This window comes from Alosa alosa, chromosome 17, assembly GCF_017589495.1.
Source record: "Alosa alosa isolate M-15738 ecotype Scorff River chromosome 17, AALO_Geno_1.1, whole genome shotgun sequence".
Classification (NCBI taxonomy): Eukaryota; Metazoa; Chordata; class Actinopteri; order Clupeiformes; family Clupeidae; genus Alosa; species Alosa alosa.
The window spans coordinates 7,684,774-7,702,697 of record NC_063205.1 but is presented as its reverse complement, the minus strand read 5'-3'; the positions used below and the strand labels follow the sequence as shown (position 1 = coordinate 7,702,697).

Sequence of the window (17,924 nt, the reverse complement as noted above, 5' to 3'; positions counted from 1 at the left end):
AAATAATATAGTCTATAGTCTAAATGTAGAATTATAAATTGAACATAGAGTAATAATTATGTAATTGGTTGTATTTCTCAAACATAAACTGAAGTGAAGATGTTTTAATCTTTACCGTATTACATAAGCACAAACAAATGATGTCCCTTTGTTTACTTTACACCTTTCTTAGAAGTTAAGGCAATATCTAACCGCCTCGGAGCCATATTTGTTGCTAGGAGACATGCATAGCTGGAGAAAAAGGTTAATCATTAAACTAAGAAACTGGAGGGATAAACTATCCTTCATATACATTGTTTTGTCCTTTGAAGATATATGATATTGCCATTGTTAGTTAGGGTGGGTTGTGGGTTCCAGCAGCCATCCATATTCTGAGAGAAGACTGACAGACCTCAAAAACCCAGTGGGTGAAAATCAATTATGAACTTTAATACCAGCCAGGAATGCAGCAGAAATTATTGACTTTATGACCCAAGCAGCTGACTAATTGAAGCCTATATTGTTTGGGTTTACAAAATCATTTATCCATTGGTAATAGGAATATAACTTTTCCTAATGTCCTTTCAAAACCTTTCAGTGCCAACTGATCCCTGTTATGGCAAATCATAAGCAAACTGACCTCTACCAGTTACAGATAATGCTTGAAGAATCAAAACTGAGAGTGAGTGTGTTAAGATAATGGCTTCATAACCATGACGGTTTTTTTTTTTTTTTTTTAAATAAAGTTTCACCCAAAAGATCCAACATGGATGGATGGGGGTTCCTTCAGTCACTGAACCCTTCTGCTTAACTATTCTGAACTCTGGATGTATAAAAAACATGCCCCCAAATTTCATTACTCTGAGGACCTGACTCTGCTGTGACAAAAATAGAGACCCAGTCATAATGGATAGCCCCACTGTTACAGCAATGTTACATTTACGAGTAGGCTAAAGGGGTTGGTCATGTTTTACTAGAATGGTCTGTGCATGACGATGGATCTTACACAGACATTGATTACAGTTGCCACAACTATTCAAACAAATAGCCTCAGAATCAGATATGGTGTGACTTTTGAACTTTGTGATGATGACAACCAAGCAGTGTTGATCAAATCACAGTTAGTAAACACTCCTTTGATTTACAGAAAAATGAACTATAATGCAAACACTATTTTCAAATGTTATGTTTAGCCTCCAATACTCCCTTATATTATTCATATAACATACTCACATATAATCAGGTGAAGATCCATCCTACAGTAACTCATATGGACAATATCTGTAAAACATATAGTCACGTGTATACATGATAAATCTGTATAGGTGTTAAATGACACAATGCCCTTCAACATATAACAAAGGTCATAAATAAAACATAATTTTCAACTGTGAGTTTTGAATTTCTGAATTTTACAGACCATGGAGTCCTGTACACCTTTCCCAAAGACACCATTAATGTTGCCCAAAATAAGATCTAGATCTTCATCTTCTAATCCAAGATAAAGACAACTTGCCCGTCACCTCACCCAAAATAGACAGGATGTCTTCATCACGCTGACTAGTAAAGAGTCTGTGCCCAGAGGGAATGGGGTTCTGATTTCAGGCGACTTTAGGAGACCAGGGTATCAAGGGCACCGATTTGAATCGCTGCCTACATCCGTCACTGCTGTAAAGATAGTCACCAGTAACATCTGCCTCACACAGGCCTGAGAGTAGCATCCAAACGCGGATAATCTGCTCTTTCACTCCTCTCATTCACAGATGATACGATCACTCCACATGGACCATTAGCTACGCCAGACAGGCATCAGAGGTGATCAACTGTGTTTTGCACAACAGTTGTCTCCATGACGTGAGTGCAAGGTCAACTGAAAGAAACTGAGAGTCATAGGTCCTCAACTTTGGATGAAGTCAGTCTGGTTTATACATAAAAAAATCTTGATTCATATTGTAATTGCATGAGTGAATAGTTTTATAAAGTTTATTAATATCTCTAATATCAGGGCAAACCATACTTATCGGAAATGCCTGTTATGTTTAGATGATGTGTGTGTGTGTGTGTGTGTGTGTGTGTGTGTGTGTTTTAAAGAAAAACACTGTCTGAAGGGAAGACATTAGAAGTTGGCGAGTACCTGCCTGGACTACTAAAGGGGTTAGTAAAGTAGGTAAAAGTAAAGTGATTAAGAGGGCGCGTTAGATCCCAGCATCTGTCAACTATTGTCTCTCCTGTCCTCTGCTCCATCAAAAGACTAAAACGCTTATCAGTGCTGTAGCTTAATGTGATTGCTCGAACACTTGCCAATCAACCTGGTTCCACACACGCCTACCAACATTCTGTGATCTCAGTTTTAAGAGCATCAGTGCTGTCTACAGTGCCATGCCCAGAACAGGCGTCGCAGATTGGACGAAGGAGGAAATTCCCCTGCAACACAGAAACCCTCTGGAGTGTCCGGCCATTCTGAAAGTGGCCCTGGCAGTCGCTGGGTGGATTCTGACAGCCGGGGCTTGGGACTTGTGATGGATCTTGTGCTCCTGTTGTCGCTGTTGAATATAGCAGCTGCCCCGGCATGCAAAATGCAACCAGGTTTCCTCACACAGCCATACCACTAAAATAGATTCACTGGGAAGAAAAGCATATTTCTAGCTTTTGGCAAGAGAACTACAAACGGTACCTGAAACTGTGAACACTGATTTATAGGTGTATGTGATGGACAGAATATGGTATTGTTTAATAATAAAGAAGAAAAGGTCCTTTAAAGGAAAGGTCCTGTAAAGGTCCTTTTCCATGCTGTTATTTTGAACATCATTGGATTTCAAAATATGTAATATGACTGCTGTATATTGCAGTGATTGACAAAAAGGCAAAGAAAGTGACAACTAGGCTAGTAAAGCATTAGTGACAACACTAATGCTTTATCACATCAAACACTCCCTAAACAATGCAGCTCAAGCTTAACAGCGAAAGAGAACAGCTTTCCCTCTTTCTTCAAGCACAATGGAGGGTTTTGCTAGAGTTGCTTTTCATAGGCTTCACAGACGAGACGTGCATTGGCGCGCTTGCCCTTGCCTCCCCATTGTCACCTCGGTGTCTCCTGTCACCATGGCTCAGTAACGCACCTCTCCACACAACAGAAAACAGGCAGTCTTATCAACGATTCTCCTTTGGGTCTGCTCTGTGCAGAGGTTTGGTATAAAGGCCTGGCAACAAACAACACTGCTCACATTCTCAGGGTGGAAATTAAAGCTAACATTATGTCATGGAATGTCCGTCACTGGAAATATTATTATATTCCAGCAGGACTGTGAGCTATTTTGTTTGTCTGAATCTGGAGCCATTGAATTTTTCTGGCTGGAGCATTGCTATCATGTGGTGTTGCCCTCACATAATTGCCCTTTGTTTTGTATGGGGAAAGACACAAATTAAATATGTTTTTAGTCACATAATAACACAGTGGTTTGTCCAGGGACTAATGCAGCAACAAGATCACTGGTTAGCATCTTGTTATTATTCCACAAAAACAAAGCAGAGCATTGCAACATGTGACAAGGTGCTATCCCTGCAATATTCCTCCCATAAAGTCAGACGTTCAGTTTTGAACAAATTATTGAATGAACGAACATACATACAAATAAAAAATAAATTATATTTTACTTATGGCCAGTGCAGGATACAGCTCGGTGCAGTTAGTGTTGCCTTCAGCTGAGTTTAGAGTTCCATAATAAATGCCCAACATCGGATCTCTGTAGATGTACCCACTTCGCTAACATTACGGTCAATTGATATACCTGGGAAATTATCCTCTCATGAAGGAGAGTAAAAAAACAGCTTATTTTCTTTTAAAAAGGGAGTCTGACCCAGATGCACACAATAACTCTCTCTGTTCTCCAATCGAGCAAACAGAGCACCAGTCTCCTTGAGACTGACTACAAACATGGCAGCACAGTATGTAATCATGTGAATCTCTCCATGGGAGACATAAACATGCTACAGGGAGACTGTATAATTTGCAAATTGTGGGAAAGTAGAACAAAACAAAAAGCTTTAGTATCGGTTACACCATGGAGATTAAAGATATTCACGAGAACTAGCTGACCTCCAGGTGCTGTGACAGCAGGGGGAAAAAGAAGAGAAGCATTAATGCTCTCTCTCATTATGGAGATGTGAAATCCACCTGTAAACAATACTTTCTAAAAGCCTACCATTAAAAACGGACTGATGGAATGATTGAATAATTATGCTAAATAAAACAGGACCTTTCCCATGGCTAATGCCTCTGCAGATATACATACTTTGACACCCAGCGTTTGCTGAATAAGTTATGTTCTGTGCAAATAGTTTAGTCCAGATCTAACCATGTTCAGTCATACAGAAGTGCATTGCACTGGCACAGTTGTGATGTATTAAAGGGCAGCTGAAATTCAGTTCCCCTCACATCCTCATGACAGCACTGACGCAACTTAATATACAGATTAAGAGTCATTTCAACACATCAGTGTGCACATTTATCAGACAGACATGTCTGTAAGGAAATCATGTCAGTGGGAGACCTGGCCACTGCACTAGTCGGTCTGGCACCAAAAAAAGGTCTTCTGCAGCAATCTCATTTCTTCCTCTGCTGGGCACTCTGAGTTATGCAACACCTCATTCATAAATCAGAGCATGCCCTCTATGATGGGAGATGCCAGTGCGGAGAGGGCAAGCATTCCTCCAGCCTTGCACTCATGTGAAAGCGATGGGCAGAGCGAGTGCGGCACTCAGCTTGTTCTCTCTGACAAAGAGACAAAAAATGGACTCATCTGTTTCCTGTAGTGCAATCAGTTATGAAACCCTAGCAAAATTAATCTCTGACATTTAATATGTCTTGGCAGCGTCCTACATTTTAACGCATGCATGTGACTGTCCATGTGATTTTTGAAGTTATCAAATATCTTGTCTGAGCATGGCTCATGTTAAAACACAAAGTTATGCAATTTGGGAAAATTCAACAACATAAGAATCCTTTTTAAATTGAACATATTTGACCTGTATATTCGAGCAATGACTTGACCCAAATTTACCAAGGCTTCCCAAACTAGAGGGACACTTATAAGATCAAGCTAGGTGCAGGCACAAAATACCTAAATCCTATATTGGTTGTCAAATGGACTACCACACTCACTCTAGATGTGACTAACTAATCTCTCAGTCTGGTTAATTGTTCACAGTAGAAAACATCTTTCCCCACTGTCTAGATCAGTGATTAATCAATCAACAGCATGGTGATAAGTGATACCAGTTTCTGGCAGCTCATATCACACACCATGCTTTGACAGGTTAATCACTCGCTCCCGACAGACTGTCTCTACTGATGTTCAAGTAAACAAAAGACTCTCACATAATTGAGAAATCAGAGCATTGCAACAACTGATGACAATCCATTCGTCACCTGGTGCTGAATACCGATTAGACTTGCAATCAGCTGAGTGAACTGAAGACTTTGACTGTGTGGGCTACCACACCCGTATGCACCGTATAGAACATGGTATTCCTGTGAATACAGACACTTTTGCGCTCTCTTCACACCTACACAACAGTGTTGCCATAAATGTGTAGCAGTAGAATAAGTCCAGACGGGCCCAGTGGTGGCTGAGGCGCTCCTCCTCCTGCTGTTATATATAGAGGGGAAGGAGAGGGAGAGGCACTGCATAGCCTGCGCTTGCACGGCAAATGAAATATTCAGATGTAGAGATCCCACCGCTGCCATCCCTCCCCCTGAACAGGCTGGTTAAGTAAGACTGGAAAGCAGTGCGCTTTGCTGTCTGAATGATTTATGTGACCTGTCATTATCTAGGAGTCTCCTTTTACCACCATTCTATTCACCATTAAAGGAAGAATGTTCTGATTTCAAACTGTGGACACTTAAGTGCACGTACATGCTGACTATAATACAAAATAAACTAATTATTAACTAAAATATAACTAATAAGGAGACACCTCCTGAGTTTTTCCCTCTGATAAGAGTGTCTTTAAACTGTCTGTATGATGGCATTCTGAGTAAGATCTAATGTAAAATTCATATGATCCTGCACCAGGGCAGACCTCTCTAGAATCAGAGTGTTGTCTGACTGGGTCATTCAGCCCCAAAGAGATGAAGCACAACTCCCAGTCACACTTGAATTTAATATGAGTCATTATCATAATAAGTCATTATCTGATGACGACATGTAAGCACAAACTCAGAGAGGGGTGGCCGGAACAACTAGAGCTGTGGGAGTCTTTATGGCAGTAAATGTAGTGTAATGAGCCGACCTCTCTGGGTTATTATTGTTTACATTTCTATGACCTAATATGACAGCACATGTCTAAGATAACAAACTGACTCAAAATGTCAATAATAGGCTCCTATTCATTTTATCATCTACATTATCCTTGGGATCCTCCATAATCCCTGGCTACATGTATCATCCTTAAGAAGTTATAGCATGTAACCAATTCAACATAGCACTTTGTCTCTATAACACACTACACATACTCCACTTGCTCCTTTTTGATGACATTACCAACCTTTCCTCAGCGCCTCTTCCTGGTGGTTAATGAGTAGTTGAGAGCCCAGATAAGGTGACAGTGCCATTGTGTCTGTCTTCTGTTTACAGGGAGGGCCCACACTGGAGAAGAGGTGACTCATTGAGTCATATGCATGTCAGGGACAGGTTCATAATATGGTGAAACACCAGAGAGCAGTCCTGTAAAAAACACTTTAGTATTGGACCCACCCATGATACACCCAGACCATTAGTCTGTTAAATCAGCACTAGATCAAATCTTCTGAAAGGACATGGGCTGTTTTTATCCTTACATAACCACGAGAGAAAAAAGCTTCCACAGAACTGTCTCATGATTTTCTTTTTTTTCCCCTCAAGGAGCAAGGTTGACTTTGATGATGTGTGGACATATTGTTCAATCCAGTAAATAAGTTTCTGCTTCCCATGGGGTAGTCTTACAGATCAACTCAAGAGAGCAGCCATGTCATGCTCCTATCAGGAGCTTTGCCTATGCACAAACACAATTGCCCTGATTTATGCCATATAGATCTGAGATCAGAATCTAGAATAAATTTGAAATTATTAGCTATAAATTCTAGTTTACTGACAATACTTAATGGTAGTTAACATTTAACTACTAGTTGTCATAGGTGGCACCACCACTCTGGTTGATGGATGAGATGATGACATTCTGCCCCAATGCTTGACCACTGACGTATAGTGATATTTTCAGGACATGTGCTGAAGGTGTTGCTTCGCACCCTAATTGGCATTCTATACCTAAAAACAATGACACATGGAATTCTGCTGACAGCAGGCTTGCAAGCAAGACACATAAGTTAGTGTGGAGACCGGCTCTTTACCATCAAACTACCTCCCTCTTGTGGATGAGCAGCGACATGCAGCCAGTGTCGATAAAAATCTGCTAAGGGGCATTGTGGGTGGGTAGTAGGTGGTGTCCATGAGTCACCACCACTGCTGGTCAAGGCTGGTTTGCCAACATGTACACAAAGAAGAACCTGCTAACAGTTCCTCTGTTCTGTGGATAGATTTATAGTTGCAGCCTCCTCCATGACAAACATTTATCTCCCATTGCAAGGTGCACCACTTGTGTATGCATAAAGCTGTTATGACATGTGAATATCCTGATTCGGACAGAAAAAAAAGTTCTTTATGGCCTGAAACCCATGGCTGAATGTGTAAACAACTCAAGTCATTAAATACAATACAGCACAGTCCACCCACTCCTCTGCCACTCCTCCCCGGCACAACCAATGCTCTTGCTGCCTATGGATCTTGTGACTCAAAGCAATCTTAGACTGGGCAAACCTTCCAGCTGGCATGTGTGACGGCATTGGGGGGAGGAGGGGGTCATTGCAAAGAGCAGCAGGATGGATTTCTCCATTACTGAACAGCTCATAAAAATATGTCTGCTCAATTTCATTTCACTGAAATAAATGCAAGTTTATGACTTAAAGGTGATTTAACGGCAGTGGCCTAGGATACTTCCTCAATGGCATTTTCACCAGTCCAGACATAGCCCTGACCTTCGCTAGTGCTACCAAAAATACTAAGCATAGACTGACTTTCACATAGATATTTTCAAGGAAACAATCTCTTTGACCATTAAACTAACACCTCATCAATGAGGAATACTGTTATATAAACACTGTTAAGGACTAGAGAAATGGCTAGGTTTTAATGCAACGCATCCTATCTTCAAATGACACATTCTGTCTGCTAATCAAAGTTCATCATTTTAAAAGGATAATTTCAAAGAAGGCAGTAAACTGGGTTCAACCAGAATCGAAAAAAGGATCGGAAGACCCCAGTGCACAACTGAGCAAGAGAACTAGATTAGAACGGTCTAGTTTGAGAAACTGAGACCTCACCGGTCCTCCAGGGTGTCATCAACAACACAGGTGACTTCAGGTTGCTGGCCGTCTAGACAGAGTTGTAAAATTAAAAACAAAAAAACAAATCTCATCTCACATGGCCCATAAAAAGAAAAGATTAAGAGCACTGTCAGACAGCAGACAGCCGGATCAAGCAGAATCCAGCTAAAGCAAACACATCAAAACACAGGACCTAAAAGCAAGGACAATTACTATCAGACATTTTCAAAGCTGTATATAACTAGATGTACCGCATAGCGGTACAAAATATGACCGCCGCTCAGTCCTTTACATTCTCCCTGCAAAAAATCACGCTTGTCAATTTGTCTCCATCTCCTACTCCACCCCATACTCTTGCAACTTTTGTGTATTCTTGTATGTGCGTGCTTGTGCCTGTGTGTATGTGTCAGTGCGTGTGTGGTAAATGGACTGCATTTCGATAGCGCTTTAATCGACTTCTCCGAGCACCCAAAGCGATTTACATTGTCATGCCTCACATTCACCCACCCACACACCACACACAGCCACTCATACCAATGGCTGAGGCTGCAATGCACCCACCTGCTCATCGGGGGTTAAGTGTCTTGCTCAAGGACACTTCGACACGGCAACCTTCCACTTTCTGGACGACTCCTCTACCTCCTGAGCCACTGCCTTGTGTGTGTTTATGTACGTGTGTCTGTGCATGTGGATGTGTGTGTGTGTGCATGCATGCGTGTGTCGGTGTCTGTGCGTGTGGGGGGGTTTGTAGTGGCCCCCTGACCAAACAATTTTTTCTGGAAAAGTCTAGTGGGGTTACTACATGCCCACCAAGTTTCATGTGGCCCGGTGTTTCCGTGTCCTGGGATTCGTTGACCAAAAAGTCAGGAAGTTGATGACAAAAAAAAAAAAAAAAAAAAAAAAAAAAAAAAAAAAAAAAGAGAATAAAACGTTGACAATCCCTATATGACCGCTACTCTAGCAGCGGTCATAATGATCCTTTTTCAAATCTTAAACCTTGCCCATGACTGAATTTTGCCCGAAAACGTTATGCCCCAAATCCAGAAGGCTGCGAGTAGAAAAGGGAGCCAGGCGTTTTTCTGCTCTTACAACAGAGCAGAAGCAAATCAGGGGAGAGAGCAAAGGTGTCCAGACTGATTTGGTTTGAAATGTCAGTTTGGAGGAATACAGCCACCGTTCTTTAATACCCAAGGTAGTGATACTGAACTGGAAAACTCGGTTGCAGTAAGATAAGATAGACATATTTAAGATAAGATAAACATATTTATATATAGAATATATTATAGTCAGCATCTTGTGAATGTGAACCCAAAGTAATCTTAGAGTATGGCCTGTCCAAATCCCATGGCAGTCAATAAGAATGGAAGAAAGAGCACAAACAGTATAGCATAACAAAAAATATTTTACTAAAACATAACATTTACAGTTTTCAGTTTCCCCAGACAGACAGAGCCGTACAGAAGCCACACAAGCCTACAGGGGGCTCGGCATGTTACTGATGCTATAGTGTTGCAGTGTGCCTCTCCCCCCACACAGTTTCAATGTCACTGACTGGATCCTCAGCCCCAATAAAAAAGGACAATAATAATTAAAACAAAACAAAAAAAAAAAAAAAAAAAAGGACAAGCATCATTCTCAACATTCCCACACAGCATTGTCTGTAAGGTCAAATTCTAAGCTGGTTAACTGCATGCGTATAATGAACCTAGGCTTCACAGAAAGGGAGTAAGGGGGAAAAACATTAAAACAAAGTAAAAAGTACATCCTTTTGCAGGCCCCCCCGCCCCATCCTACATCCTATCCCACCCCACCCTCTGTTTTTAACCCTGCCCAGAAGGCCACTAGCTGACCATCCCTCTCCCTTGTTACTACCTATACTGCAAGTTCTACAAATGGGGTTCCAAATACAAGAGCAGCTTGAGGGTGAAGCGCTACAGACAGTAACAGCCATTTTGTGATGAGCATAGTCTGTCCGGTAGCAGCCATTTCATTAAGAGAGTGGTCAATGTTTTTTTTTTTTCCCCATAAATGTAGCACCAACACCCCAACTACCCCTACATGATTCAAGTTATTTAATCGGGATAATGGAGGACGCTAACCCATGTTTGGAACCTCCACACCGGTGGGCCTAAAGCAAGGCTGGGGCGTCAAAATATGGTGACCCATCCACAGAGATACAGAAAACAACCGTGTGGTGTGTAGCAAGCGATATATAAGCCTTGGGTGCTGTGAATGTGGGACGAGGAACCAATGCCTCACTAACGCCTCTTGAAATAACCAAAAGGTCTGCAGTAGTCTGTAAAGGTGTGGTTGTATTTTTTCTTACTTAATATATATTCTGTAGTTTTTTGCTTAATGATTTTTTTTTACATTTTGTCTGAGACAGTGTCCTTTAAATGCAAACGAAGAAAGGAGTAGGATCTTGGCAGAACGAGAGCACTTTACACTCACGCTCTAAATCTTCTTTTTTTCAGGTTTTCTTTCTTTTTAGACTTCAATGTTGTTTCCAGCGTACAGCCTGGTCCATGTCCGAGCTGTAGGACAGAAGAATAGGAAATATTTTTGATGTACAATAACACTGATAACATGAGCTGTCGGTGTATTGTCCTATATAATATTAGCATCAGAAATATTCTTTAAGCCACAAATACCTACACTGAGGTCTTCAGTTTCGGTTTCATTATTGAATTTCATATAGACTTGAATTTCATATATTTTCTAGTGCACGTGTGATTTGAGCTTGCCTAAGAAGTAATCTAATGAAATTTTGAAAATCGATGGAATCATTTGGTTAGGAAGAGATTTTTCTCCCATCACAACCAATTTAGTCAGTTCACCCAATTTTATTTTACTTTGAAAAACATTTTTTACTCTCACACACATCTGGCAGCTTTGTCTTATCAAAGTATCTATTAATTCTCGCTTGCTTGTCTTTCGCACAAATACAGACAGTCAGTCTCTTGGTTAGTATTTCGTGTCTTCAGTTTTCTCCCCACCTGCAATGGAAAATGGGCGTGTTGTGTCTGATTACAATAGCTCTGGAGCAATTGACCCACAGCATGGAGGTGAAGAGTTCAGTTATGATTTAACCATTTCGTTAGTCACAACAATTGGCTTGTATTAGTAAATAAACATTACTGTCTTTCAATGTGCGTCAAAGATTTATGAAAAAATTGTGTAGACAGTTAGGGCTATGGGAGAGTGAAAGAGGTGAGGGAGTGAAAGTCAAGGTGGTCTAAACATGTGTATATGCATACCTAGGGAAAGGAGGAGGAGTCGAGATACAGGACACTCATGAGTATGTGAGGACGAGCCAGTCAATGTCTAAGCACGTGTGAGACCAAGAAACAGAAAATTCCTGTGGTGTGTGTGAGAATATAAAGGACACGTGTATTAAAATTTACCTGTGTGCATGTGTGTCTGTGAGCATGCATGCATGCAACTCCTTCACGCTACCGACTAACACCAGTGTAACATTGCCTTTACACAACTGAGTGACTTTGATGACACTATATCTTTAATTTCCTTTGCTTACTGTGATTTGATGTGTAATATGTACAGTTGGGACGTGTAAAATGCAAATAAAAACCTAATGTGATAATATATAAGTCTTGTAAACCCATATTTAGCAGCAAAAAGTACATAGACAACATATCAAATGTTGAAAATGAAAATGTTGACTATTTCATGGAAAATATATGATCATATTGAATTTCATGCCAGCAACATGTTTCAAAAAAAGTTAGGACAGGGAATGTTTACAACTGTGCTGCTTCACCTCTTCATTTAACACAATTCTGTAAATGTTTAGGAAATGAGGAGACCAGTTGCTAGAGTTTTGAGAATTTAAGTTGCTCAACAGTATGAGGTATTTTTAATCATGTTTTTAATTCTATGATGCACCTCATTTGACAGGTCTGGACTGCAGACAGGCCATTTTAGTACCTGGACTCTGTCTCTATGGAGAAATATTGTTGGGGGAAAAAAAACATTGCCTGGATGGCAGTATATGTTGTTCAAAACCTGTATACATCATTCAGAATTGATTGTGCCATTCCAGATGTTGAAGATGCCCAGGCTGTAGGCACTAATGCACCTCCACACCATCATAGATGTTGGGCTTGGAACTGATCACTAAAACAAGTTGGATAGGTTGGATACTTGGATAGGCCCTCTCCTCTAGCCCAGATGAGTCCATGATTTCCAAATTTTGATTGGTCTAACCACAGGACCTTTTCCCACGTTACCTCAGTCCATTTTAAACAAGCTCAGGCCCAAATAAGACGGTAGTATTCCTGTATCATGTCAATACAATTTTGTCTGTTGCATGGTAAAGTTTACACTAGCATTTCTAAATTGAGTATCAAACTCTGCTCATAGACAATGGTTATGAGGATTTCCTGAGCCTCTTTACAGAAACAGGTCTGGGTTTTAATGCAGTGCCATCTGAGGTGTAAAACATGGCCATCCAATATTGTTTGCCAGCTCTATCCCTAGTTCGCAAAGAGTTCTCTGAATATTTTAATATGAGTTTGCTAGATTTGCTGATTATTACATTCTTTTTTATTTGCATTTTACACAACATCCCAACTTTTTCTCATTTGGGGTTGTAAAATGCAACAATCTGAAAAACAATTCAAAGTTCTGGCAGTGGACTCCCAAACACACCTGTTTCAATGGCTTGGGCTTCATTGCTCTTCCACTGCTCTGCCACATCATTTGCGAGAGGGTCATCTGGGTTTGGAGCACTGAGCAAAGCCTGGATGGACAGCAGGACTGTACGGATCTGCAGCGCTGGGGACCATTTATCTACGGACAAGAGAAAGAGAGGGAGAGAGACAGAGAGAGCCAGAGACAGAGAGAGGGGGGGGGCACACAAAATACTAGCTTAGTTAAGCTACAAACCAACACACGCAATATAAAATGCCATTTGTAATATGTGTGTATAAACCATACATTCATGAGTTGCCTCTAAGACTGTGTTTCTATTGTGGGGTGCTGATTAGGTGCAAACATGAAAAAGGCCAATCCACATCAGGGCATACATAGGCAATGTATCTGCTTACACTTACCTTTTAAAATGTCTAGACATATTCTACCCAGCTTGTCCACGTTGGGGTGGTAGATTTTGGTCATAAACCGAACTTTCGGGGCTGCCATGGGGTACTCTTCTGGCAGAAAGAGTTCAAGTTTGAAGGTGCCCCCTTCGAAGGGGGAGTCCTGGGGCCCGGCGATGACCACATGGAAGTAGCGGGCATTCCCTTCATCTGGTTCGGCTTTAATCCCTGGTACAGGCTCTGCCAGTAGGCGCTGTGTTTCCTGAACAGACATCAGCTCATCATGAAGATGTATTTGTGTACATCCACACAATGTCCAAAATCACATTGCTTAAATATGAATACATATTTTAGGCAGTTTCTGTTAAGGGAATTCACGATTGAATTATTAGGCTACCTTCAAAGCCACTTGTACTTTGAGTTCATTTTGAAGGACTAAAGTGATTTATCTTTAGTTCAGTCTAACACCCCAGTACAGGAATTAAATCTTAACTTCATGTTAAGAATATTCCTTTTTAAAAGAGCCATTGGTTCAACTGTGTGTTCATTTTGGAGTCTGTCTGCAGTTTGTGATGCAGTTGAATTGTAGACATGTTTCTATTCCGACCACTCCATTTCAATCATTGAAGCAAGGAAATAACAAACATCTTTGTGTTTCAGTTTCGTACAGTCCTTTTAAACCACCGCAAACTAGCCTACATCCTCCAATAGATCAAACTGCTGAATTGTAACATCTCTTAAATTACTAGACTGAAACATTGTAGCTTGCAGGATTGTTGTATTAGACTGCTCTAGTTTATAGGATAGAAAGATAACAAACTATCCGAGTTAACGTTAAATATTCTCTGGCTCTGTTTCCTACCCCTCCATGTTGTTCACTTCCTAGTCTAAACTAGACCATCTGCTGAAATTGTATCAGCAAATTCATTCTTAGAAATGTAGGCCTACAGTTTCTTCTGAGTGTATGTTTCTAGCCTAATCGTCGCAGTATAACGTAGGCCTACAGTTGAAAAGCATTAGCCTCCCCAGTCTACAATTCCTAGATGAAAAGCGTAAGTTACCTTTCAACATAGAAAACAATAGATGTATGATTTATGCAGAAAATTGGTTCGACAACTTGATTCAGCCGATATGTTGCGGATGAAAACTGTCACAGACCTAAAGACTGTGATAACAGCCTTAAACTGCTTCTAAGGTTTACAGACCTGGCTGTTTTCAAATGAATTCCGTCTACGCGTTTGGTGCGTTTTGAGTTGCAGCCCTATGGTTGCAGCAGCCCAGTGTTTATTATCTTCGGTGCTAGCTTAAGTCAAAATCAAGGATCATGGAATGTTTAACTTTATGTTTAGCCCATATCCGCTTATCTACAATCTTTGTTTAACCTATCAATCACCGCATTTCATTCATTCCCGAGATATGACTGCATGATCGGGCCGGGCCTGACAGGGCGGAAGGCTACCTAGTTCTACACAGCAAGCTAGCCACACCTGCCATGTTCTAGCCTAAAGTAACAAGCAAGGAATTATGCTAGGTATAGCCATTATAACCGACAATTAAACGAAATAGCCTACCTTATATGTTTAAAATGCCCGTTTATAGCAAACAGGGACACAGTTTAACTGTGATTTTAAATGGTATAATTATCAGGCTATGATAGATCCACACTAGTTTGGAGGGATGCCACCTTTCCTGCATTAGCATGCGCTTATTTGCTAATGTCAACTAACGTTAACGTTACGTGTTTATACCGGACAGCTGGCGCTTCATTTCAATGATTAAACGTTATCAGATAGATGAACCGTTTTCCCATCAAGTTGTCGTGTGATTATCGTGCAAACAACATTGTATTTGTGCGCCATAATTAGCGAAAGAGGATGGATTTTCGCCCAACCTGTTTCTGACCAAACGGAAGTAACGTTAGCTACCCTTACCACGGCTAAATTGGCTTGACGCTAGTGCTAAAGTGGTTTGCACGTGCCATTCCTGTTTTTAATTGCATTGCACTGGAAAAGCTAACAACAGTGGTACATGTTAAATCAAAATATGGCACATAATGTCTACTAACCTTAATGATCCTCCGAGGCAACCCTGCCATTTTGTCTTAATACGGTTTGTACGGTGGCCCGATCACTACGTTAGCTAACTAGCTTAGAGAGACGGCGCAAACGCACAACTCTTCCGGTGATGGTACATCACCAACAGAAGCAGACTGGGAAACGTATTTCCCGCTGCACGTTCAGAACTAAACGGAGGCAACAACTCTACTAAAAAAAAAAACATTAATTTGTGTGTCACCCAATGATCTTTTTATATATATATATATAATTAGAAAAGGTAGCATGCCCCAATTGCACACCGTTTCTTTTTTTAAAACGATATATCTTAAAAGTGTTGATCTGATTCTGAACATACTTATTTCAGAGGCTGCATGAATGATGGCAAGATAATACAATTACAAACTGAAAGGTCTAAAAGATACTTTAGTTCACATATACATTTTATTTATTTGAGCAAATACAAGACAGTTACACAAAACATATGAGTTCATGGATATTTAGACATATTACTTCATTATCTGTCTTTAGGAGGATTTTTATTTCTGCGCCTCGTGCGATACCTGCAAAAAGAACAAAAAGGACAATGAAAGCAATCTACAGTTATGTGGAGTGTCAGAGTCTGCAAATCTGGCAAAAAGCTGTTGACATCTGAACTCAACAGCCAGTGAAATGACATACTCTTCCTTGCAACTGAATACATGTGTTGACTGGCTGGAATTGTTTATGATGCAGTCAAAGCCATTCTTTTCTACCATTTTTAGATAATGAATTATGCCTTTAAATACAGCACTGAAAACAAAATATGTACTCACTGTCCAATCGGGTACCAGCGGTGCTTCGTTGTGTAGAACATATTACTAAGCTCTTCAATAGTGGGAGCTTGCTTTTCCTTTAGGCTTTCTTTGCCAAGTCTCTGTTTTAAAACCTGGTCATGGGTTTCCGGTAGGTTGGTTATGGGGTCCGGACGAGGAATAGGCTTAATTAAAAAAGGAAAAACAAAATCCAGATCAGGTAATGAACAGATAGGATGGATTAAAGACTGCAACTAAACTTCTCTGATGCAGAAAACAGGATGGAAACCTAAATTTCTAAGCATCCATTGAATCAGGTTCAGACAATGGTTAGAGGTAAATATTTGAGTTCAGATGCAAAAGCCTCTTGAATTTCCCCTTGGGGATCAATAAAGTATCGATCTATCTAACCGCCACCTCTGTCAAAAACAAGACAACAATGGTGAGTGAAGGCTCTCCATATAGTACACATTAATCAAATAATTTAGCTTCAAACCCTGCAAAAACTTAAGGAGCAGATAGAACATGCTCATTTAAAAGAAAATGGTCAGACGGATTTAGAGGGTTTTGGGTCTGAGGTTTTGGGTTTTGGGTATTGCTATATTTCTGAGAAGGGATTGCAAACAAATTTTGCAAATCACACAAGTCACAAGTTTGAAATGATCCTTATGCCAGCTATGCTCAATTTATGGGTACTATGCATTTATAGAGTATAGGCTGACGTGATGAGTCTCACCTGGCTTAACTCATAAGGAAATTCTACTGCGGGATGATAGCATACAACTGTTTTCCCATCAGATGTCACACCAATTTCCACGTTACTGTGGAGAAAAACAGAGAACACATTGAGACTGCTTCTAAGCCATCTGTATATCTAGCTCACACAGTTATGTCATGTCAAAGGTGCATCCGGTTCCTGCTGTTCAAGAACAAACACACCTGACTAAATATGTCATTCTGAATGCAGAGTAGCATTCAAAACTTGCATGAATTACATGTAGTTCTATACTCTTTTTCTTCTCAGAATAGACATCTTAATGCTACTGAAGAATTAAGATACAGCCTGAAATTGAGAGAGCCAATGGGCCAGAACACTTCTTCCTCGTAGTTTATTGACATAACACTATCTTTGGCCTTTACACTTATTATTATTGTTTTTATTATTCTGACAACAAACCCATACAACTTTACAACAGAACGTAAATCTTACCTATCGTCAATCACTGGGCCCCGAACTGTGGATTTGGCATGACTGGTATAAACGTTAATACCTTAGGGAGACACAGTGTGTAATTAATGTGATCATGCATGTCGCACAACACGTCAAGGATCAAAGGAACATGACAAAGACAACATTAACCTAGCTAGCCTCCTTTCACTCCAAGTTCATCAGTTAGCCTCAGCATTTGTTCAATCTACTGACAAGGTCTTCGTACTTCATATATAATGGTTGTCAAAGTCTATAGCCAGCATTACACTTACCATTTATACATAACACATTTGATCGACTCGAAAACCGTGGACATAAACATTTTAATATGCTAAGCGTTCCTTGACCCAAGATCGCCGCCATGCTTCTTGATGCAACGGTGTTGCAACGAAATATTTCCGTGTGTAAGTC

At 40.4% G+C, this 17,924-nt stretch overlaps 2 protein-coding genes across 2 annotated transcripts; both read right to left on the bottom strand.

The window, feature by feature from the left end:
- Positions 1-9,782: 9,782 nt before the first annotated feature.
- ube2nb (ubiquitin-conjugating enzyme E2Nb) lies at positions 9,783-15,665 on the bottom strand. Its single transcript, XM_048268725.1, has 4 exons — positions 15,521-15,665; positions 13,471-13,717; positions 13,067-13,207; positions 9,783-10,932 (listed from the first exon to the last, which is right to left on the bottom strand). Exons 1-4 carry the CDS (start codon positions 15,548-15,550, stop codon positions 10,886-10,888), a joined length of 465 nt encoding a protein of 154 aa, XP_048124682.1. The 5' UTR covers positions 15,551-15,665; the 3' UTR covers positions 9,783-10,885.
- Positions 15,666-15,934: 269 nt separating this feature from the next.
- Positions 15,935-17,908, bottom strand: mrpl42 (mitochondrial ribosomal protein L42). The gene is made up of 5 exons (XM_048267337.1): positions 17,786-17,908; positions 17,514-17,574; positions 17,040-17,124; positions 16,325-16,488; positions 15,935-16,072 (listed from the first exon to the last, which is right to left on the bottom strand). Exons 1-5 carry the CDS (start codon positions 17,874-17,876, stop codon positions 16,027-16,029), a joined length of 447 nt encoding a protein of 148 aa, XP_048123294.1. The 5' UTR covers positions 17,877-17,908; the 3' UTR covers positions 15,935-16,026.
- Between the last annotated feature and the right edge of the window lie 16 nt (positions 17,909-17,924).